This window comes from Panulirus ornatus, chromosome 7 (genome assembly GCF_036320965.1).
Source record: "Panulirus ornatus isolate Po-2019 chromosome 7, ASM3632096v1, whole genome shotgun sequence".
Taxonomy (NCBI): domain Eukaryota; kingdom Metazoa; phylum Arthropoda; class Malacostraca; order Decapoda; family Palinuridae; genus Panulirus; species Panulirus ornatus.
Genome location: NC_092230.1, coordinates 1,060,417 through 1,084,735, shown reverse-complemented (window position 1 = coordinate 1,084,735; position 24,319 = coordinate 1,060,417). Strand labels below are relative to the sequence as shown.

Genomic DNA, 24,319 nt, shown 5'->3' with positions numbered 1-24,319 from the left:
ATATGATTTTCTCACATTTTTTCCTATTGTACTCTAATTTTCAAATGTAAATATTGTGAAATGTTGTTGTCACTCTACAAGAGAACCTCTGTAGTTGGCTGGCATCATCCGTGAAACCCGACAAAATTTCATCTGTATGCTAGGCAGTTGCAGGGAGAACTACTTGTAAACACATGAACGATCTCTTTATTGACATAGTGGTCTGTGGTTGAAAGAAGACCTGGGGGATATTTCTTTTGGGTAAATGGAATTATGGATAACATATGATATCTGTATATGGTTCTAGAAAGCACTAGCATTTTCAGTTGTGGGCAGAAAATCTAAAATCATATACAGTATGCATATTCAGCACTTCTCTGAAGATACATATATATGTGTAATCATCATTGAAAGGGTTAATTGATAGAGAAGAAGAATTGAATGGCATGTCACTTTGATGACCATACATATAAGAATAGAATGCTGAGAGTTGATTATGAGTAAAAAGGCAAGGTTTTCAACTTTGAAGAAAGAGGTATTCATTATATTATATGCTCAAAAGGAGAAAAATTGAAAATCTTCCTAGGTTTAGGTAATAATGAGTGATGATCAGGAAGAAAGGTAAAGAGAAAGCTGAGAGTAGAGTTATGCAATTGTGAAGAATTGAAATTATGATGTAAGCTCAGGTGAATAGGAAGAAACTAAATTTAAAGTGTACAAGAAGCATTCATGATAGAATACTTGTCCCTCTCCTGATGTATAGATGTGAAACCTATTTTTTCCTCACTCCAGATAATGAAAAGAATTAGAGGCTAATATGAGCCTTTATCACTTTCTTGCCTTTATTGGTAACATCAACTGTCTTGGATGGTGGTTGCAGTCACTGGACACAAATATGAAATGGAGCCATCTAAGGACCATCACTGCCATGTTTAGTTAAGACTGGTATGAGCCTAGAGGAGGAGATTGAAATGTGGAAAACTAATGGACTGAAAACAATAGACAGTTGATGGATACCAGGCATTGGGAAAAGCTCATATGACCTTTGGCCAGGTGAGATAATAAAAGGAATAGAGATGAGTAACCAAATAATGGAATTAATGTGATATGGAGGTGTTACCTTATGGTGTGTTTGGTAGCATTTGGTAACTGGAAAAATTCTTATTTGTAATTTTGCCATTAACTTGGGATGATTTTGACAATCAGTACATATTGTTTTTCCACTTTGGTGTTTGATTATGCAGTCTAATTCAATGTGAGCAAGATGTGGAAGTTTTTGTACCTTCAGCCCCTCCCTGTCCATTCTCAGGAAACCCTGAAATCTCAAAATAGATTTTCTAAGTTGTTAGGAATGTGTGAAAAGTTCTTTATCCCTTCATTTCATAATGTGTGTGTAAGCTTAGTACATCTCTTTTTTGTTTTCATACTTGACATGTGATTATGGCTAACATTCATATAAACATGGCAAACTGAGAATTGAATAATAAAACTTACTTTGAGAGACACAATATTTCTGTTGCTGTTGATTAGAACATCTTTGCTTTCTCCATTTTTTTTTTTTTACACATTTCAACATTTCTAGGCAATAGTTTTTAGCTGTTTATATGAGTCAGACAACTGACCCTTTCTTTAAATGGTGTTCGTTGTTTTGATAGTATCTGAAATTTGCAGCTAGTAAATAAGAGTTGATTTTCTAGTCTTACACATGAATGCATAAGCAGATAGAGCACAAAATGGAAAACAGCCAATTAGATAGGTTTGGGACTGAGTAAAAATATTTTCTCATCCTTCATAAACTTGAGAAGTTGTCAAATAATCTGGGTACCAGTCAACATTAGCTATCTATAGAGGATGTGAAGGGACTTGCACCTTTATATGTGGCTCCTGTTTGACCATTTTCTTAATACTGGTATACACACTAACTCCACACTGTCCTTCAAAGATTACTGTCTATCTATAACTTTTTCCTTTTTAATCAGTACATCTCTTTTCATGCCTCATTACAGTAAGCTTCATCCAGTTTTACACTGTGAGGTAACTGTCATTCTTTAGAGTGGTTTTGATTACATGGTGCAAGCAAGTGGCAACTGCTTCACCCACGTATTAGTCAAATGAAAAAGTGGAGTTTTATGGGGAAGTACTTTAAGTGTTTTAGTGTGTCCTAAATATCGTTTGCATGACAGTGTGGAAATGTTCAGTAACCAAAATGGTTTTGGGAACATTTGCATGCTTTGCTCTGAATTTTAAAAGGGATACTTGATAGAAATTAATATTAAAGAGTTTTTACATATATGATTTAAAGGCAGAATTGCATTTGCCCCCTGTAAAACATGAACAGGTTAAGAGTTCATTTAGAACAGTGATTCCCAACCTGAGTGGTACTGCCTCCAGTGGTTGGTTTTGAAGTTAAGGGTATTAGTAAACATTAGGGGAGTGGGGGGAGGAAGCACTCAGAAAATGTCAGTATGCTTCATTTAAGAATATGCAAACAGGAAAGAAGCACTAATTGTATCCCGAACACAAACATATTAGCTTTCCATCCGCTGACCTCGGTACAACATTAGACAGACATCTTGGAGGCCTTGGGTGTTGACCTGTATTGTTTTAACAATGGATATCTGTTAATAATATGATTAAATGGAGATTACTTTCATGTATAAGAAGTAATTGTTATAGAGCTGTCAAGTTTGGGAACAACACATTCAGCCATCAATTACATTAAATGCCAGTCTGATTTTGCACTGTGGTTAATGTTTCTATTTTCCCTTCAAGTAAAATCATTGGCTTTTCACCAAATCTTCTCACTCAATCCTTGTGCAGTTATTGCACATAAAAGTCTGGGGGAGGGGAAGGGTTTAGAGTTAAAAGTTTAACCATTTATTATAGATGTAATCATATAAGGGTTTACAGTAGATGCCATTCTTGATAGAAAATTCATTTGAATTTCTGTAAGGGGGAATCGCCATTCTTGTGTTTTGAAAGAGGGTGCTGACATGAGAGAAGTAGGGAATCACTGATTTGGAAGATCATGACAATTCAGCTGTATGTTATTTAGAACGACATTACATTATAGAGAAGAAATAAAACAATGAGAAAGTCTATACCCTGATGGTAGGAAATACCTCATATCAGTTATTATGATATACATACAATAATAATAATTCCTTATGACTTTGATTATTTTTCCCCTTTTAGTCGCCTTCTACGACATGCAGGGAAAACATGGGAAGTATTCTTTCTCCCTTATTTCCAGGGATAATATGTGTATATTTCCTTCCTTCAAACTATTCGCCACTTCCCGCATTAGCGAGGTAGCGTTAAGAACAGAGGACTGGGCCTTTGAGGGAATACCCTCACCTGGCCCAATTCTCTGTTCCTTCTTTTGGAAAAAAAAAAAAAAAAAAAAAAAAAAAAAACGAGAGGGGAGGATTTCCAGCCCCCGCTCCCTCCCCTTTTAGTCGCCTTCTACGACACGCAGGGAATACGTGGGAAGTATTCTTAATCCCCTATCCCCAGGGATAAATATGTATATATATGTATATATATATAAAGAATGTATATAATAAGTCATTATGGATATAAAATGAATATAATAAGTATTATACTTTGTCGCTGTTTCCTGCATTAGTGAGGTAGTGCAAGGAAAGAGATGAAAGAATGGCCCATCCCACCCACATACACATGTATATACATACACGTCCACACACGCACAAAAACACACCTATACATCTCAATGTATACATATATATGTACACACACACAGACATATACATATATACACATGTACATAATTCATACTGTCTGCCCTTATTCATTCCCGCCGTCACCGCGCCACACATGAAATGACAACCCCCTCCCCCCGCACGTGCATGAGGTAGCGTTAGGAAAAGACAACAAAGGCCACATTCGTTCTCACTCAATCTCTAGCTGTCATGTATAATGCACCTAAACCACAGCTTTCTTTCCACATCCAGGCCCCACAAAACTTTCCATGGTTTACCCCAGACGCTTCATGTGCCCTGGTTCAATCCATTGACAGTATGTCCAGCCCAGTATACCACATCGTTCCAATTCACTCTATTCCTTGCACGCCTTTCACCCTCCTGCATGTTCAGGCCCCGATCACTCAAAATCTTTTTCTTTCCGCCTCCAGTTTGGTCTCCCACTTCTCCTCGTTCCCTCCGCCTCTGACACATATATCTTCTTTGTCAATCTTTCCTCACTCATTCTCTCCATGTGACCAAACCATTTCAAAACACCCTCTTCTGCTCTCTCAACCACACTCTTTTTATTACCACACATCTCTCTTACCTTTTCATTACTTACCCGATCAAACCACCCCACACCACATATTGTCCTCAAACATCTCATTTCCAGCACATCCACCCTCCTTCGCACAACTCTATCCATAGCCCATGCCTCGCAACCATATAACATTGTTGGAACCACTATTCCTTCAAACATACCCATTTTTGCTTTTCAAGATAACATTCTCGACTTCCACACATTTTTCAAAGCTCCCAGAACTTTCGCCCCCTCTCCCTCCCTATGATTCACTTCCACTCCCATGGTTCCATCCACTGCCAAATCCACTCCTAGATATCTGAAACACTTCACTTCCTCCAGTTTTTCTCCATTCAAACTTACCTCCCAATTGACTTGACCCTCAACCCTACTGAACCTAATAACCTTGCTCCTATTCACATTTACTCTCAGCTTTCTTCTTTCACACACCTTACCAAATTCAGTCACCAGCTTCTGTAGTTTCTCACACGAATCAGCCACCAGCTCTGTATCATCAGCGAACAACAAGTGACTAACTTCCCAAGCTCTCACATTCACAACAGACTGCATACTTGCCCCTCTTTCCAAAACTCTTTCATTCACCTCCCTAACAACCCCATCCATAAACAAATTAAACAAACATGGAGACATCACGCACCCCTGCTGCAAACCAACATTCACTGAGAACCAATCCTTTCTTCTCTTCCTACATGTACACATGCCTTACATCCTTGATAAAAAGTTTTCCTTGCTTCTAACAACTTGCCTCCCACACTGTATATTCTTAATACCTTCAACAGAGCATCTCTATCAACTCTATCATATACCTTCTCCAGATCCATAAATGCTACATACAAATCCATTTGCTTTTTTAAGTATTTGTCACATGCATTTTTCAAAGCAAACACCTGATCCACACATCTATTTTATGTTTTATTTAAAGAAAAAGAAAAATGATAATGATGATGATATATATATATATATATAAATATATATATATATATATATATATATATATATATATATATATATATATATATATATATATATTTATTATTTATTTATTATACTCTGTCACTGTCTTTCACATTAGCGAGGTAGCGCAAGGAAACAGACGAAAGAATGGCCCAACCCACCCACATACACATGTATATACATACACGTCCACACATGCACATATACATACCTATACATTTCACCGTATACATATATATACATACACAGACATATACATATAAACACATGTACATAATTCATTCTTGCTGCCTTTATTCATTTCCATTACCACCCTGCCACACAACAAATGACAACCCCTTCACCCCGCACGCATACGAGGTAGCACTAGGAAAAGACAACAAAGGCCACATTCGTTCACACTCAGTCTCTAGCTGTCATGTATAATGCACCAAAACCAGAGCTCCCTTTCCACATCCAGGCCCCACAAAACTTTCCATGGTTTACCCCAGACACTTCACATGCCCTGGTTCAATCCACTGACAGCACATCAACCCCAGTATACCACATCGTTGCAATTCATTCTATTCCTTGCACACCTTTCACTCTCCTGCACGTTCAGGCCCCGACCACTCAAAGTCTTTTTCATTCCATCCTTCCACCTCCAATTTGGTCTCCCACTTCTCCTTGTTCCCTCCACCTCTGACATATATCCTCCTTGTCAATCTTTCCTCACTCATTCTCTCCATGTGACTAAACCATTTCAATACACCCTCTTCTGCTCTCTCAACCACACTCTTTTTATTACCACACATCTTTCTTACCCTTTCATTACTTACTCGATCAAGCCACCTCACACCACATATTGTCCTCAAACATCTCATTTCCAACACATCCACCCTCCTCTGCAAAACTCTATCTATAGCCCATGCCTTGCAACCATATAACATTGTTGGAACCACTATTCCTTCAAACATACCCATTTTTGCTTTCCGAGATAATGTTCTTGCCTTCCACACATTTTTCAAAGCGCCCAGAACTTTCATCCCCTCCTCCACCCTGTGACTCACTTCCGCTTCCATGGTTCCATCTGCTGCTAAATCCACTCCCGGATATCTAAAACACTTCACTTCCTCTAGTTTTTCTCCATTCAAACTTACCTCCCAATTGACTTGTCCCTCTCTGCCCTACTGTACCTAATAACCTTGCTCTTATTCACATTTACTCTCAGCTTTCTTCTTTCACACACTTTAAATAAATAATATACAAAGATGAATGTAATTGTTGTTTTTTTTTTGTTTTTTTTTGTCGCTGTCTCCCGTGTTTGCAAGGTAGCGCAAGGAAACAGACGAAAGAAATGGCCCAACCCACCCCCATACACATGTATATACATACGTCCACACACGCAAATATACATACCTACACAGCTTTCCATGGTTTACCCCAGACGCTTCACATGCCCTGATTCAATCCACTGACAGCACGTCAACCCCGGTATACCACATCGATCCAATTCACTCTATTCCTTGCCCTCTTTTCACCCTCCTGCATGTTCAGGCCCCGATCACACAAAATCTTTTTCACTCCATCTTTCCACCTCCAATTTGGTCTCCCACTTCTCCTCATTCCCTCCACCTCCGACACATATATCCTCTTGGTCAATCTTTCCTCACTCATTCTCTCCATGTGCCCAAACCATTTCAAAACACCCTCTTCTTATCTCTCAACCACGCTCTTTTTATTTCCACACATCTCTCTTACCCTTACGTTACTTACTTGATCAAACCACCTCACACCACACATTGTCCTCAAACATCTCATTTCCAGCACATCCATCCTCCTGCGCACAACTTTATCCATAGCCCACGCCTCGCAACCATACAACATTGTTGGAACCACTATTCCTTCAAACATACCCATTTTTGCTTTCCAAGATAATGTTCTCGACTTCCACACATTCTTCAAGGCTCCCAGGATTTTCGCCCCCTCCCCCACCCTATGATCCACTTCCGCTTCCATGGTTCCATCCACTGCCAGATCCACTCCCAGATATCTAAAACACTTTACTTCCTCCAGTTTTTCTCCATTCATACTTACCTCCCAATATATATATCATTTATATTTTATTTATTTTGCTTTGTCGCTGTCTCCCGCGCCTGCGAGGTAGCGCAAGGAAACAGACGAAAGAAATGGCGCAACCCACCCCCACACACATGCACACACACACACACACACACACACACACACACACACACGTCGACACACGCAAACATACACACCCACACATCCCAACGTACACACATATATACACACACAGACACACACATATACACCCATGCACACAATTCACACTGTCTGCCCCTACTCACTCCCATCGCCACCCCGCCACACACGGAATAACATCCCCCTCCCCCCCTCATGTGCACGAGGCAGCGCCAGGAAAAGACAACAAAGGCCCCATTCGCTCACACTCAGTCTCCAGCTGTCATGCAATAATGACCGAAACCACAGCTCCCTTTCCACGTCCAGGCCCCACAGAAATTCCCATGGTTTACCCCGGATGCTTCACATGCCCTGGTTCAATCCATTGACAGCACGTCGACCCCGGTATACCACATCGTTCCAATTCACTGTATTCCTTGCACTCCTTTCACCCTCCTGCATGTTCAGGCCCCGATCACTCAAAATCTTTTTCACTCCATCTTTCCACCTCCAATTTGGTCTCCCACTTCTTGTTCCTTCCACCTCTGACACATATATCCTCTTGGTCAATCTTTCCTCACTCATTCTCTCCATGTGGCCAAACCATTTCAAAACACCCTCTTCTGCTCTCTCAACAACACTCTTTTTATTTCCACACATCTCTCTTACCCTTACATTACTTACTTGATCAAACCACCTCACACCACTATTGTCCTCAAACATCTCATTTCCAGCACATCCACCCTCCTGCGCACAGTTCTATCCATAGCCCACGGCTCACAACCATACAACATTGTTGGAACCACTATTCCTTCAAACATAGCCATTTTTGCTTTCCGAGATAATGTTCTCAACTTCCAAACATTCTTCAAGGCTCCCAGAATTTTCGCCCCCTCCCCCACCCTATGATTCACTTCCGCTTCCATGGTTCCATCCGCAGCCAAATCCACTCCCAGATATCTAAAACACTTCACTTCCTCCAGTTTTTCTCCATTCAAACTTACCTCCCAGTTGATTTGGCCCTCAACCCTACTGTACCTAATAACCTTGCTCTTATTCACATTTACTCTTAACTTTCTTCTTTCACACACTTTACCAAACTCAGTCATCAGCTTCTGCAGTTTCTCACATGAATCAGCCACCAGGGGTGTATCTTCAGCGAACAACAACTGACTCACTTCCCCAGCTCTCATCCACAACAGACTGGATACTTGCCCCTCTTTCCAAAACTCTTGCATTCACCTCCCAAACAACCCCATCCATTAACAAATTAAACAACCATAGAGACATCACACACCCCTGCCGCAAACCTACATTCACTGAGAATCAATCACTTTCCTCTCTTCCTACACGTACACATGCCTTACATCCTCGATAAAAACTTTTCACTGCTTCTAACAGCCTGCCTCCCACATCATATATTCTTAATACCTTCCACAGAGCATCTCTATCAACTTTATCATATGCCTTTTCCAGATCCATAAATGCCACATACAAATCCACTTGCTTTTCTAAGTATTTCTCACACACATTCTTCAAAGCAAACACCTGATCCACACATCCTCTACCACTTCTGAAACCACACTGCTCTTCCCCAATCTGATGCTCTGTACATGCCTTCACCCTCTCAATCAATACCCTCCCATATAATTTACCAGAAATACTCAACAGACTGTAATTTGAGCACTCACTCTTATCCCCTTTGCCTTTGTACAGTGGCACTATGCAAGCATTCTGCCAATCCTCAGGCACCTCACCATGAATCATACATACATTAAATAACCTTACCAACCAGTCAACAATACAGTCACCCCCCTTTTTTAATAAATTCCACTGCAATACCATCCAAACCTGCTGCCTTGCCGGCTTTCATCTTCCGCAAAGCTTTTACTACCTCTTCTCTGTTTACCAAATCATTTTCCCTAACCCTCTCACTTTGCACACCACCTCAACCAAAACACCCTATATCTGTCACTCTATCATCAAACACATTCAACAAACCTTCAAAATACTCACTCCATCTCCTTCTCACATCACCACTACTTGTTTTCACCTCCCCATTTGCCCCCTTCACTGAAGTTCCCATTTGCTCCCTTGTCTTACGCACTTTATTTACCTCCTTCCAAAACACCTTTTTATTCTCCCTAAAATTTAATGATACTCTCTCACCCCAACTCTCATTTGCCCTCTTTTTCACCTCTTGCACCTTTCTCTTGACCTCCTGCCTCTTTCTTTCATACATCTCCCACTCATTTTCATTTTTTCCCTGCAAAAATTGTCCAAATGCCTCTCTCTTCTCTTTCACTAGTAATCTTACTTCTTCATCCCACCGCTCACTACCCTTTCTAATCAACCCACCTCCCATGCTTCTCATGCCACAAGCATCTTTTGCGCAAGCCATCACTGCTTCCCTAAATACATCCCATTCTCCCCCATTCCCCTTACCTCCTTTGTTCTCACCTTTTTCCATTCAGTACTCAGTCTCTCCTGGTACTTCCTCACACAAGTCTCCTTCTCAAGCTCACTTACTCTCACCACTCTCTTCACCCCAACATTCTCTCTTCTTTTCTGAAAACCCCTACAAATCTTCACCTTCGCCTCCACAAGATAATGGTCAGACATCCCTCCAGTTGCACTTCTCAGCACATTACATCCAAAAGTCTCTCTTTCGTACGCCTATCAGTTAACACGTAATCCAGTAACGCTCTCTGGCCATCTCTCCTACTTACATACGTATACTTATGTATATCTCGCTTTTTAAACCAAGTATTCCCAATCACCAGTCCTTTTTCAGCACATAAGTCTACAAGCTCTTCACCATTTCCATTTACAACACTGAACACCCCATGTATACCAATTATTCCCTCAACTGCCACGTTACTCACCTTTGCATTCAAATCACCCATCACTATAACTTGGTCTTGTGCATCGAAACCACTAACACACTCATTCAGCTGTTCCCAAGACACTTGCCTCTCATGATCTTTCTTCTCATGCCCAGGTGCATATGCACCAATAATCACCCATCTCTCTCCATCCACTTTCAGTTTTACTCATATCAATCTAGAATTTACTTTCTTACACTCTATCACATACTCCCACAACTCCTGTTTCAGGAGTAGTGCTACTCCTTCCCTTGCTCTAGTCCTCTCACTAACCCCTGACTTTACTCCCAAACCACTCTTCCCCTTTAACCTTGAGCTTCGTTTCACTCAGAGCCAAAACATCCAGGTTCCTTTCTCAAACATACTACCTATATATCCTTTTTTCTCATCTTGGTTACATCCACACGCATTTAGACACCCCTATCTGAGCCTTCGAGGAGGATGAGCACTCCCCGCGTGACTCCTTCTTCTGTTTACCCTTTTAGAAAGTCAAAATACAAGGAGGGGAGGGTTTCTGGCCCCCCGCTCCCGTCCCCTTTAGTCGCCTTCTACGACATGTGAGGAATGTGTGGGACGTATTCTTTCTCCCCTATCCCCAGGGATATATATATATATATTTATTTTGCTTTGTCGCTGTCTCCCGCGTTAGTGAGGTAGCGCAAGGAAACAGACGAAAGAATGGCCCAACCCACCCACATACACATGTATATACATACACGTTCACACACGCAAATATACATCTCAGTGTATACATATATATACACACACAGACATATATATATATATATATATATATATATATATATATATATATATATATATATATATATATATATATATATATACACACACACATGTACATAATTCATACTGTCTGCCTTTATTCATTCCCATCGCCACCTCACCACACATGGAATAACAAACCCCCTCCCCCCTCATGTGCACGAGGTAGCGCTAGGAAATGACAACAAAGGCCCCATTCATTCACACTCAGACTCTAGCTGTCATGTAATAATGCACCGAAACCACAGCTCCCTTTCCACATCCAGGCCCCACAGAACTTTCCATGGTTTACCCCAGATGCTTCACATGCCCTGGTTCAATCCATTGACAGCACGTCAACCCCAGTATACCACATCGTTCCAATTCACTCTATTCCTTGCATGCCTTTCACCCTCCTGCATGTTCAGGCCCTGATCACTCAAAATCTTTTTCACTCCATCTTTCCACCTCCAATTTGGTCTCCCACTTCTCCTCGTTCCCTCCACCTCTGACACATATATCCTCTTAGTCAATCTTTCCTCACTCATTCTCTCCATGTGACCAAACCATTTCAAAACACCCTCTTCTGCTCTCTCAACCACACTCTTTTTATTACCACACATCTCTCTTACCCTTACATTACTTACTCGATCAAACCACCTCACACCACATATTGTCCTCAAACATCTTATTTCCAGCACATCCACCCTCCTGCGCACAACTCTATCCATAGCCCACGCCTCGCAACCATACAACATTGTTGGAACCACTATTCCATCAAACATACCCATTTTTGCATTCTGAGATAATGTTCTCGACTTCCACACATTCTTCAAGGCTCACAGAATTTTCACCCCTTCCCCCACCCTATGATTCACTTCCGCTTCCATGGTTCCATCCGCTGCCAAATCCACTCCCAGGCATCTAAAACACTTAACTTCTTCCATTTTGTTCTCCATTCAAACTTACCTCCCAATTGATTTGACCCTCAACCCTACTGTATGTAATATATATATATATATATATATATATATATATATATATATATATATATATATATATATATATATATATATCCCTGGGGATAGGGGAGAAACAATACTTCCTATGCATTCCTCACATGTTGTAGAAGGCGACAAAAGGGGACGGGAGCGGGGGGCTAGAAACCCTCCCCTCCTCGTTTTTCAACTTTCTAAAAGGGGAAACAGAAGAAGGAGTCATGCACAGATTGCTCATCCTCCTCGAATGCTCAGATTGAGGTGTCTAAATGTTTGTGGATGTAACAAGGTGAGAGAAAAGGAGAGATAGGTAGTATGTTTGAGGAAAGGAACCTGGATGTTTTGCCTCTGAGTGAAACAAAGATCAAGGGTAAAGAGGAAGAGTGGTTAGGGAATGTTTTGGGAGTAAAGTCAGGGGTTAGTGAGAGGACGAGACATAGGGAAGGAGTAGCACTACTCCTGAAACAGGAGTGGTGGGAGTATGTGATAGAGTGTAAGAAAGTAAACTCTAGATTGATATGGGTAAAACTGAAAGTGGATGGAGAGATGGGTGATTATTGGTGCATATGCACATAGGCATGAGAAGAAAGATCATGAGAGGCAAGTGTTTTGGGAGCAGCTGAGTGAGTGTGTTAGTAGGTTTGATGCACGAGACCGGGTTATTGTGATGGGTGATTTGAATGCAAAGGTGAGTAATGTGGCAGTTGTGGGAATAATTGGTGTACATGGGGTGTTCAGTGTTGTAAATGGAAATGGTGAAGAGCTTGTAGATTTATGTGCTGAAAAAGGACTGGTGATTGGGAATACCTGGTTTAAAAAGAGAGATATACATAAATATACGTATGTAAGTAGGAAAGATGGCCAGAGAGCATTATTGGATTACGTATTATTTGATAGGCGCGCGAAAGAGAGACTTTTGGATGTTAATGTGGAAGGAGACTTCTGTGAGGAAGTACTAGGAGAGACTGAGTACAGAATGGAAAAAGGTGAGAACAAAAGACGTAAGGGGAGTGGGGGAGGAATGGGATGTATTTAGGGAAGCAGTGATGGCTTGCACAAAAGATGCTTGTGGCATGAGAAGCATGGGAGGTGGGCAGATTAGAAAGGGTAGTGAGTGGTGGGATGAAGAAGTGAGATCATTAGTGAAAGAGAAAAGAGAGGCATTTGGACGATTTTTGCAGGGAAATAAAGAATGCAAATGAGTGAGAGATGTATAAAAGAAAGAGGCAGGAGGTCAAGAGAAAGGTGCAAGAGGTGAAAAAGAGGGCAAATGAGAGTTGGGGTGAGAGAGTTTTCATTAAATTTTAGGGAGAATAAAAAGATGTTTTGGAAGGAGGTAAATAAAGTGCATAAGACAAGGGAGCAAATGGGAACTTCAGTGAAGGGGGCTAATGCGGAGGTGATAACAAGTAGTGGTGATGTGAGAAGATGTAGTGAGTATTTTGAAGGTTTGTTGAATGTGTTTGATGATAGAGTGGCAGATATAGGGTGTTTTGGTCGAATTGGTGTGCAAAGTGATAGGGTTAGGGAAAATGATTTGGTAAACAGAGAAGAGGTAGTAAAAGCTTTGCGGAAGATGAAAGCCGGCAAGGCAGCAGGTTTGGATGGTATTGCAGCGGAATTTATTAAAAAGGGGGTAACTGTATTGTTGACTGGTCGGTAAGGTTATTTAATGTATTCTTGGTAAATTATATGGGACGGTATTTATTGAGAGGGTGAAGGCATGTACAGAGCATCAGATTGGGGAAGAGCAGTGTGGTTTCAGAAGTGGTAGAGGATGTGTGGATCAGGTGTTTGCTTTGAAGAATGTATGCGAGAAATACTTAGAAAAGCAAATGGATTTGTGTGGAGCATTTATGGATCTGGAGAAGGCATATGATAGAGTTGATAGAGATGCTCTGTGGAAGGTATTAAGAATATATGGTGTGGGAGGCAAGTTGTTAGAAGCAGTGAAAATTTTTTATCGAGGATGTAAGGCATGTGTACGTGTAGGAAGAGAGGAAAGTGATTGGTTCTCCGTGAATGTAGGTTTGCGGCAGGGGTGTGTGATGTCTCAATGGTCGTTTAATTTGTTTATGGATGGGGTTGTTAGGGAGGTAAATGCAAGAGTTTTGGAAAGAGGGGCAAGTATGCAGTCTGTTGTGGATGAGAGAGCTTGGGAAGTGGGTCAGTTGTTGTTCGCTGATGATACAGTGCTGGTGGCTGATTCATGTGAAGACTGCAGAAGCTGGTGACTGAGTTTGGTAAAGTGTGTGAAAGAAGAAAGTTGAGAGTAAATGTGGATAAGATCAAGGTTATTAGGTACAGTAGGGTTGAGGGACAAGTCAATTAGGAGGTAAGTTTGAATGGAGAAAAACTGGAGGAAGAGAAGTGTTTTAGATATCTGGGAGTGGATTTGGCAGCGGATGGAACCATGGAAGTGGAAGTGAATCATAGGGTGGGGAAGGGAGCGAAAATTCTGGGAGCCTTGAAGAACGTTTGGAAGTCGAGAACATTATCTCGGAAAGCAAAAATGGGTATGTTTGAAGGAATAGTGGTTCCAACAATGTTGTATGGTTGCGAGGCATGGGCTATGGATAGAGTTGTGTGCAGGAGGGTGGATGTGCTGGAAATGAGATGTTTGAGGATAATATGTGGTGTGAGGTGGTTTGATCAAGTAAGTAATAGTAGGGTAAGAGATGTGTGGTAATAAAAAGAGTGTGGTTGAGAGAGCAGAAGAGGGTGTTTTGAAATGGTTTGGTCACATGGAGAGAATGAGTGAGGAAAGATTGACCAAGAGGATATATGTGTCAGAGGTGGAGGGAACAAGGAGAAGTGGGAGACCAAATTGGAGGTGGAAAGATGGAGTGAAAAAGATTTTGAGTGATTGGGGCCTGAACATGCAGGAGTGTGAAAGGCGTGCAAGGAATAGAGTGAATTGGAACGATGTGGTATAACGGGGTTGACGTGCTGTCAATGGATTGAACCAGGGCATGTGAAGCGTCTGGGGTAAAGCATGGAAATTTCTGTGGGGCCTGGATGTGGAAAGGGAGCTGTGATTTCCGTGCATTATTACATGACAGCTAGAGACTGAGTGTGAACGAATGGGGCCTTTGTTGTCTTTTGGATTACGTGTTAATTGACAGGTGTGCGAGAGAGACTTTTGGATGTTAATGAGCTGAGAGGTGTAACTGGAGGGATGTCTGATCATTATCTTATGGAGGCGAAGGTGAAGATTTGTATGGGATTTCAGAAAAGAAGAGAGAATGTTGGGGTGAAGAGGGTGGTGAGAGTAAGTGACCTTGGGAAGGAGACTTGTGTGAGGAAGTACCAGGAGAGACTTGAGTACAGAATGGAAAAAGGTGAGAACAAAGGAGGTAAGGGGAGTGGGGGAGGAATGGGATGTATTTAGGGAAGCAGTGATGGCTTGCGCAAAAGATGCTTGTGGCATGAGAAGCGTGGGAGGTGGGTTGATTAGAAAGGGTAGTGAGTGGTGGGATGAAGAAGTAAGATTATTAGTGAAAGAGAAGAGAGAGGCATTTGGACGATTTTTGCAGGAAACAAATGCAAATGAGTGGGAGGTGTATAGAAGAAAGAGACAGGAGGTCAAGAGAAAGGTGCAAGAGGTGAAAAAGAGGGGAAATGAGAGTTGGGGTGAGAGAGAAATGGTGGGAAATGGCGAACAGTATGAAAGAAAAGAAAGAAAAAGATGTTCTGGAAGGAGGTAAATAAAGTGCATAAGACAAGGGAGCAAATGGGAACTTCAGTGAAGGGGGCTAATGGGGAGGTGATAACAAGTAGTGGTGATGTGAGAAGGATATGGAGTGAGTATTTTGAAGGTTTGTTGAATGTGTTTGATGATAGAGTGGCAGATATAGGGTGTTTTGGTTGAGGTGGTGTGCAAAGTGAGAGGGTTAGGGAAAATGATTTGGTAAACAGAGAAGAGGTAGTAAAGCTTTGCGGAAGATGAAAGCCGGCAAGGCAGCAGGTTTGGATGATATTGCAGTGGAATTTATTAAAAATGGGGGTGACTGTATTGTTGACTGGTTGGTAAGGTTATTTAATGTATGTATGATTCATGGTGAGGTGCCTGAGGATTGGCGAAATGAGTGCATAGTGCCATTGTACAAAAGGCAAAGGGGATAAGAGTGAGTGCTCAAATTACAGAGGTATAAGTTTGTTGAGTATTCCTGGTAAATTATACGGGAGGGTATTGATTGAGAGGGTGAAGGTATGTACAGAGCACCATATATATATATATATATATATATATATATATATATATATATATATATATATATATATATATATATATATATATTTTTTTTTTTCTTTTTGCTTTGTCGCTGTCTCCCGCGTTTGCGAGGTAGCGCAAGGAAACAGACGAAAGAAATGGCCCAACCCACCCCCATACACATGCCTTGATTCAATCCACTGACAGCACGTCAACCCCGGTATACCACATCGCTCCAATTCACTCTATTCTCTGCCCTCCTCTCACCCTCCTGCATATATATATATATATATATATATATATATATATATATATATATATATATATATATATATATATATATATATATATATATATATATTTTCCCTGGGGATAGGGGAGAAAGAATACTTCCCACGTATTCCCTGCGTGTCGTAGAAGGCGACTAAAAGGGAAGGGAGCGGGGGGCTGGAAATCCTCCCCTCTCGTTTTTTTTTTTTTTTTAATTTTCCAAAAGAAGGAACAGAGAAGAGGGCCAGGTGAGGATATTCCCTCAAAGGCCCAGTCCTCTGTTCTTAACGCTATCTCGCTATCGCGGGAAATGGCGAATAGTATAAAAAAAAAAAAAAGAAATATATATATATATATATATATATATATATATATATATATATATATATATATATATATATATATATATATATGTATATATGGAGATAACCATAACAAACACCCGACTTCATAAATGCAGAAATATTACTTGAGAAAAGAAACACGAGAATCCTGAGCACTTTCATATTTATCCCTCATTAGTGGGTATAGCCAGGAACAGATGAAGATAGGCCACACTTGTTCACCTCCATTATGTAGCTGTCATGTGAAATGCACTGAAACCACAGACCCCTGTCCAAAACTAGGCCCTACACACCTTTCCATGGTTTCTTCTCCTGTTTCACATGCCCTTGCTCAGTCCACCAACAGCATGTCAACTCCTGTAAGCCACATCATTCCAATGTACACTTTTCATCCTCATGCATGCAAGACCTGATCACTCAAAATGTTTTTCACTCAATCCTTCCTAAATTAGGCTCCACAAACACACTTCCAAACTTCCAGAAACACTACAGATACACCAGGCAGTTACTACTCAGTTGGCCTGCACCCTCCATGCTTTATGATCTGTGGTCTTGACCAGTTGATATGACTGACTTCCTGTGTACTGCTGGAGCCTTATATAAATAGAAGGGACTCTTTTGGCATATAGTAAGTAAGCATATATTTTATTCGTTCATGTTCACTATTTCCTGCATTAGCAAGGTAGTACTATGAACAGACAAAGAAATAGTCTTGTTCACTCTTATCCATTCAATAGCTATCATGTTTAATGCACTGAAACACAGCCCCCTATCCACAACCAGGCCAAGGCCCCACAGACCTTTCCATGGTTCCCTCAACCACTTTGTAAGCCCTGGCTCAGCCCACTACAGCAAATCGTCTCCTGCATATACCCTCCTGCATGTTCAGGTCCTAAACTTATCAATCATCTTTCAATCCATCCTTCCACCTCCTCTTTGGCTTCCCCCTTTCACTGTTCCCTCCTTTCTCATTTCTGACATGTATACCCTCATAGTCATCCTCTCCATATCTCCGAACCAGTTCAGCACACACTCCTCAGCTCTCTTATACCTAATCCTCTTATTTTCACACTTCTTTTTTAACCTATAATTTCATGTTCGATTAACATTTCTCAGACTACATACTGACTTGAAACGTTTCCTTTCTTAGACATCCATCCTCTCGTTATCGTTTTTTTCTAAGACCCATGCCTCGTATTCATACAGCACCAAGTGGACAACTTTACCATCAAACATGCCAGTCTTTGCCCTTATAGACAGTGACTTCTCTTTCCACATATTCTTCAATGCACCCAGGACCTTTTCCCCCTCACCCATCCTTTGGCGTGCTTCAGCTATCATAGCTCCATTCTCTGCCATATCAGCTCCTAGGTAGTTCTCTCCATTCAGACTCTTACTCTAAGTAACTTGTCTCTTCACTACAAAAAAACAATATCCTTATTTTTAGTTGCATTTAATCTCAACTTTCTCCTTTCACACAGTCTTCCAAACTCAGACACCAGCTTCTGCAGTTTATCACTCTAATCTGCCACCAGTGCCATGTCATTAGCAAACAATAACTGACTCACATCTCAGGCCCCATCCACTCAACCTGCCCCTCTCTCCAAGACCCTTGCATTCATCTTCTTCACCTAATCTATAAACAAATTAGATAGCCATGCTGACATCACACATCCCTTCTACAGACTCATAGACCTGGAACCACAAATACACATATACATATTTGTATATATATATATATATATATATATATATATATATATATATATATATATATATATATATATATATATATATGTATATATATATATATATATATATATATATATATATATATATATATATATATATATATATATATAGGGCAAATGAGAGTTGGGGTGAGAGAGTATCATTAAATTTTAGGGAGAATAAAAAGATGTTCTGGAAGGAGGTAAATAAAGTGCGTAAGACAAGGGAGCAAATGGGAACTTCAGTGAAGGGCGCAAATGGGGAGGTGATAACAAGTAGTGGTGATGTGAGAAGGAGATGGAGTGAGTATTTTGAAGGTTTGTTGAATGTGTTTGATGATAGAGTGGCAGATATAGGGTGTTTTGGTCGAGGTGGTGTGCAAAGTGAGAGGGTTAGGGAAAATGATTTGGTAAACAGAGAAGAGGTAGTGAAAGCTTTGCGGAAGATGAAAGCCGGCAAGGCAGCAGGTTTGGATGGTATTGCAGTGGAATTTATTAAAAAAGGGGGTGACTGTATTGTTGACTGGTTGGTAAGGTTATTTAATGTATGTATGACTCATGGTGAGGTGCCTGAGGATTGGCGGAATGCGTGCATAGTGCCATTGTACGAAGGCAAAGGGGATAAGAGTGAATGCTCAAATTACAGAGGTATAAGTTTGTTGAGTATTCCTGGTAAATTATATGGGAGGGTATTGATTGAGAGGGTGAAGGCATGTACAGAGCATCAGATTGGGGAAGAGCAGTGTGGTTTCAGAAGTGGTAGAGGATGTGTGGATCAGGTGTTTGCTTTGAAGAATGTATGTGAGAAATACTTAGAAAAGCAAATGGATTTGTATGTAGCATTTATGGATCTGGAGAAGGCATATGATAGATTAAGAGATGCTATGTAATGATAAAGAACAATGATGCGGAGGAATTCGTTACAAGGAAAGCGGAAAAGATTTTTATCGAGGATGTTACGGCATTTGTAGCTTCGGAAGAGAGATGATTGGTTCCAGTGAATGTAGTTTGCAGGCAGGGCTCATGTGATTCATGGTTGTTATTTGTTTATGATGGGTTGTCAGGGCAGCAAAATTGCAAGTTTTGGCAAAGATGGGTCAAGTATAGTTCCTTGGATGAAGAGATGCTTGAAATGTTTCATCAATTGTTGTTCGCTGAATGGTCACACCATGGTGGCAATGATTCAGAGAAAACTGCAGACAGTGTGACTGAGTTTGGTAGAGCGTTGGTAGAGTTGACAGTTGATAGAGTAAATGAGTATAAAAAGCAAGGTTATTAGGTACAGGTAGGGATTTTAGGTTCCAGTCAATTTGGGAGGTGAGTATATGAAAGAAAAAAATGAGTGACGTGAAGTGTTTTAATATATGGAGTGGATTGCAGCGGATGGAAACCCCCTATCAAAGGCAAGGCACAGACTTTCATGGGCATGGGTAGCGGGTCGACAATTCTGGGGCCTGAAATCTGTAATGATGTGTAGCCTAAATTATCGGAAAGCAAAATGTTCATCTTTGGTATTTCTCCTCCATTTGTATGGTTGCGAGGCTGGGTATGGACTAGAGTGTGCATGCAGAATGGATAGTTGCAGGAAATGATTTTGATACAACTGTTATTGTCAGAGGTTGTTTTAATCTATATTCATGTGATAACGTTAAGGGTACAGATGACTTGTGAAATAAGAGCGTTGGTTAGAGAGAGCAAGAGGGTGTTTGAAGGTTTGGGCACATGGAGGAATGTGTGAGGAAAGATTGACCAAGAGGTATGGTCGTATTATAGAAGGGAACTACGAGGAGCAATGAAGACCAAATGGAGGTGGAACATGTGGCTTGTTAAGATTTCTGTCTTCGGCCATATCATGCAGGAGGTTCGATAGACTAGAATAAGTTGATCTGTAAGAAACGATCTAGTTTTAGGGGTTTAACGTCTGTCTCAGTGGATTGAATCATGCATGTGAACCGCTCTGGAGTTTAAACCATGAATAGCCTGTTAGCATGTATATTTGCAACATGTGTACATCGCATCATTAACCTGTGTATGGGGGGGACTTGGGCATTTCTTTCGTTCTATATATATATATATATATATATATATTCATTTATATATATTAGTAAGTATATACATGTAAGTGTAACTAGATTCCACCTGCAAGAAGTTACACCATGTGTAAAAATTCACCTTTATTGAGGCTGTATCATGGAAAGCACAGTCTCATCAAAGAACTTCTTATTCCAAAGGAATCCATCATCTCCCTGCTACCACAAGTAGTGCAGCCTTGGAGCTGCAGGTGCCTCCAGGAAAGAAGTGTTGGGCCAATTGTGAAAAAACAAATAAATATAGAGTGAAAGATCACCTTCATGAGGCTGTATAATTGAGAGTACAGTCCCATCAAGGAACTTCTCACTCCCAAGGGAGCCTGCATTTCTCTACTTCTGGAAGTAGCACAACCTTGGGAAGCAGGATCCTCTGGAAAGAGATCCTGGGTAACACCAGGACTCTTTCATAGAAACTGGTCCTAGGGTATCCATATATGAGTGAAATAGATAAAAATATCAGTAAAAGGAAATTCCTTCTCCCAAAAAACATACAGACACATTCATCAGACACTAATGAAAAATCAGCCACACACCAGTCACACACCTAAAAAGGAGTGTCATGAAAGACCTCCACAAAATCAATCCAGAAACAACCTACCCTTCACTCCCACTGACACAAGCCATGCAATTAAAACTTTAGAGAATTTTCTTGCTACAAGCCATGACAACATTAAATTTTCATGTGAAATAATTTAGCCCATTTGCAATCCAACCACTTACTGTTATCTTCAACTACTCCTGGCTACACTACAAAGTCCCTAACATCTTCAAACTTGCCAGCATAATACCAATCCTAAAACCATACAAACAACCTATCTTCCCCTCCACCTACTGCCCTGTATCACTTCTATCCTCATTATCCATGTTCTGTGAAAAAATGAGCCACAACAGAATCAAAGAAAACATCCCACTCTCACCCGCACAGCATGACTTTAGACCCAAACACTCTTCCTCCGTACTACACACTTTAGCTCACACTTCATGTCCAAGATGTCTTCAACCAACCTCAACCTCCTTCCTGCATGCACAGTAGTTGTGGCAGTAGACATCAACAAAGGTTTTGGCACTGTCCCCTGACACATTTTCACATAAAAGACTTGACATCACTCTAGGCAACATCATAGTCACCCACCATGCCAGTCACTCACAATGGTTTCATCTCTAAAATATGTAAATTCTGCATTGGCATTCCCCAGGGGGCAATTCTTTTTCTGACCCCTCTTCAATCTCTTCCAGCATGACCTACCATTACCTCAGGCAAACCGTTAACGTAAAGGTCCTTTCATATGCAGACAACCTCACAGTCACATCACAGCACCCTTAAACCACAGTAGTAACATCAAATGTGCAACAGTACCCTACACACTGGAATAATGGATCACTCAGGACAGATTGTCTGCATGCCCATAGAAGTTGTCAATCTCTATACCCTATGCCCGAACAGACATGAATCCAGCTCACATCCTCCAGTCTGTTTTGAAGGAACAGTCACTCCCACTGAGCAACACCCCATCCATTCTAGGGATCACAAATGACACACATGATATTCACTACCAACACCAATATCAACACAATATCAACACACAAACTAAATGCCCTCAGAGCACTAATTGACATAAGGCTTGGACAGGAAAAGGAATTCCTAAAAAATCTTCCTATACAAACAATTACTCCACTCCACTTTAAACATTGTCTCACCTGCCTGGTCTTCCACCCGCTCAGAAGCAAATATAGCTGCAAACTACATAAGACATTGCACTCAGAGCAGTAACTGGCTGCCTAGCTACCACAGACGGTCAACACCTTCATAATGAAACAGAGATCCTCCGAGTACAGTCCCATCTCAACACGCTCAGCACTCAGCTCTAGACCCCTCTCACCCTAACCACTTTATAACTAAAGCACCAACTCCCAAATAGAAAAAACTTACCCTTGCCTCACACTCAGTAACCTCAACTCCCAGATCCTCCCCATTCACAACAAAAAGAACACCAACAAAACATATATACAGTGTTATAACCCAGCAAGCACTAAACAGCTGTCTTCCTTCTCACTTGATCTTAAATTCCAACCTGTGACATACACTTATCAGAAACCACATTCCCTTGACAGACACAAGTCACACTCCTCTGCTTACATTCTGTACCTACCCATCAGTACAGCACTACATACACTGTTTCAACATATCCCAAGACCCTACATGCCCACAATGCAAGTACCATAATGAAGACACTGAGCACTTACTTCTCCATTGCCCTGCACCTTCTGCACATAGACATACACACATCACAACACTTTATGACCTGTGATCCTGACCATTGGATATGGCCAGTTTTGTGAGTGCTCCAGGCGCCTCCTGGGGCAGGAAGGTAAGGTAAGGTATATACATTTTATTTGTTTATTTATATATTTATCTATAATTACCCAGGACCATTTTATATGGAATAGTCCTGGTATTACCCAGGACCTCATTTTATAGGCTCCTGCAGCCCAAGACTGCACTTCAATTAGGAAAATGTGGACTCCTTTGCAGTGATAAGTTCCTTGATGAGACTCTGCTCCCAATGATAGAGCCTTGCCAAAGATGACTTTTCACTTGCTGTGTAACCTCTTGCGGGCAGAGCCTGGTAACACCAATATATATATATATATATATATATATATATATATATATATATATATATATATATATATATATATATATATATATATATATATAAACCCATCCACTCTTCTGACTGGAAGTGTAATCAGACTGATAGCTTTCTCTTGGGTGAAAAAAAATATTCAGACCTTTACATATTTGAAAAATATTGGGTTTCATGAAGGCTTTTTGTTGAACACTGGCTGTATGGTTTAGGTAATATTCTGTCTATATATCATTGGTGACAGCCTTGCATTTCATTGCAGGCTACCAGCCAGTGAGTGGGCCCATGCCGGTTAAAGCAAATTACACAGCTACCACCTCAGACGGCACCAGTCCCTACAAGGCTCCTAAGGGGTCACCAGTGGCAGCAGCTCCCCCTTATTCCTCTCCCCCTAGACTTACTTCTCCTCCACTTCCAATCAAAGCTCCCCCAAACCAATCTTGTCCTGAGCCCTATACTCCACCATACCAGTATCCAGCATACAGCTATCACCCTGCCCCACCACCTCCTCCACCTGTAGCACCCTATGACAAGTACTATCCACGGGGAGCAACGTACCACTTCTATCCTCCAACGTACTCTGGGGGTCAGTATACTGCCCCAGGTGCTGAATATTCCTATCCACCCCCACCACCTGGAGGTGTTCATTACTCTCAAGAGAGCTACACTTCCTATACCCTGTGTGTGCCTAACCCACCACCCCAGGGACCTCCTCAGGCACTTGCTTTGCCTCCCCCACCACCACCCACATCAAATGGCCCTCACCCTCCTGCATATGCCACATATCACTACACGGAATATACACCGGTCTTCACGTATCCTCCCCCGGGTACGATTGTTAAGATAAACTTCATAGGTGTGTTTTGTTTGCCCTGTTTGTTTGATTGTTTGTTATAGTTGCATGCTATGGAAATTTCGTGATTGTTTCGTGCTTATTGGCTCATGCTTAGTTACACTTAC

At 41.1% G+C, this 24,319-nt stretch overlaps 1 protein-coding gene across 12 annotated transcripts in view; it reads left to right on the top strand.

The window, feature by feature from the left end:
- The window catches only part of LOC139749360 (uncharacterized), a 512,783-nt gene that overhangs the window by 455,157 nt on the left and 33,307 nt on the right, over window positions 1-24,319 (top strand). For 10 of the 12 annotated variants that reach the window (XM_071663109.1, XM_071663101.1, XM_071663103.1 and 7 more), the window contains one exon: window positions 23,622-24,215. The exons of 1 other annotated variant lie outside the window; for it this stretch is intronic. In XM_071663109.1, coding sequence (XP_071519210.1) covers window positions 23,622-24,215 — 594 coding nt within the window. The remainder of the gene's footprint in view (window positions 1-23,621; window positions 24,216-24,319) is intronic. One more of the 12 variants, XM_071663111.1, reaches the window with a different exon arrangement.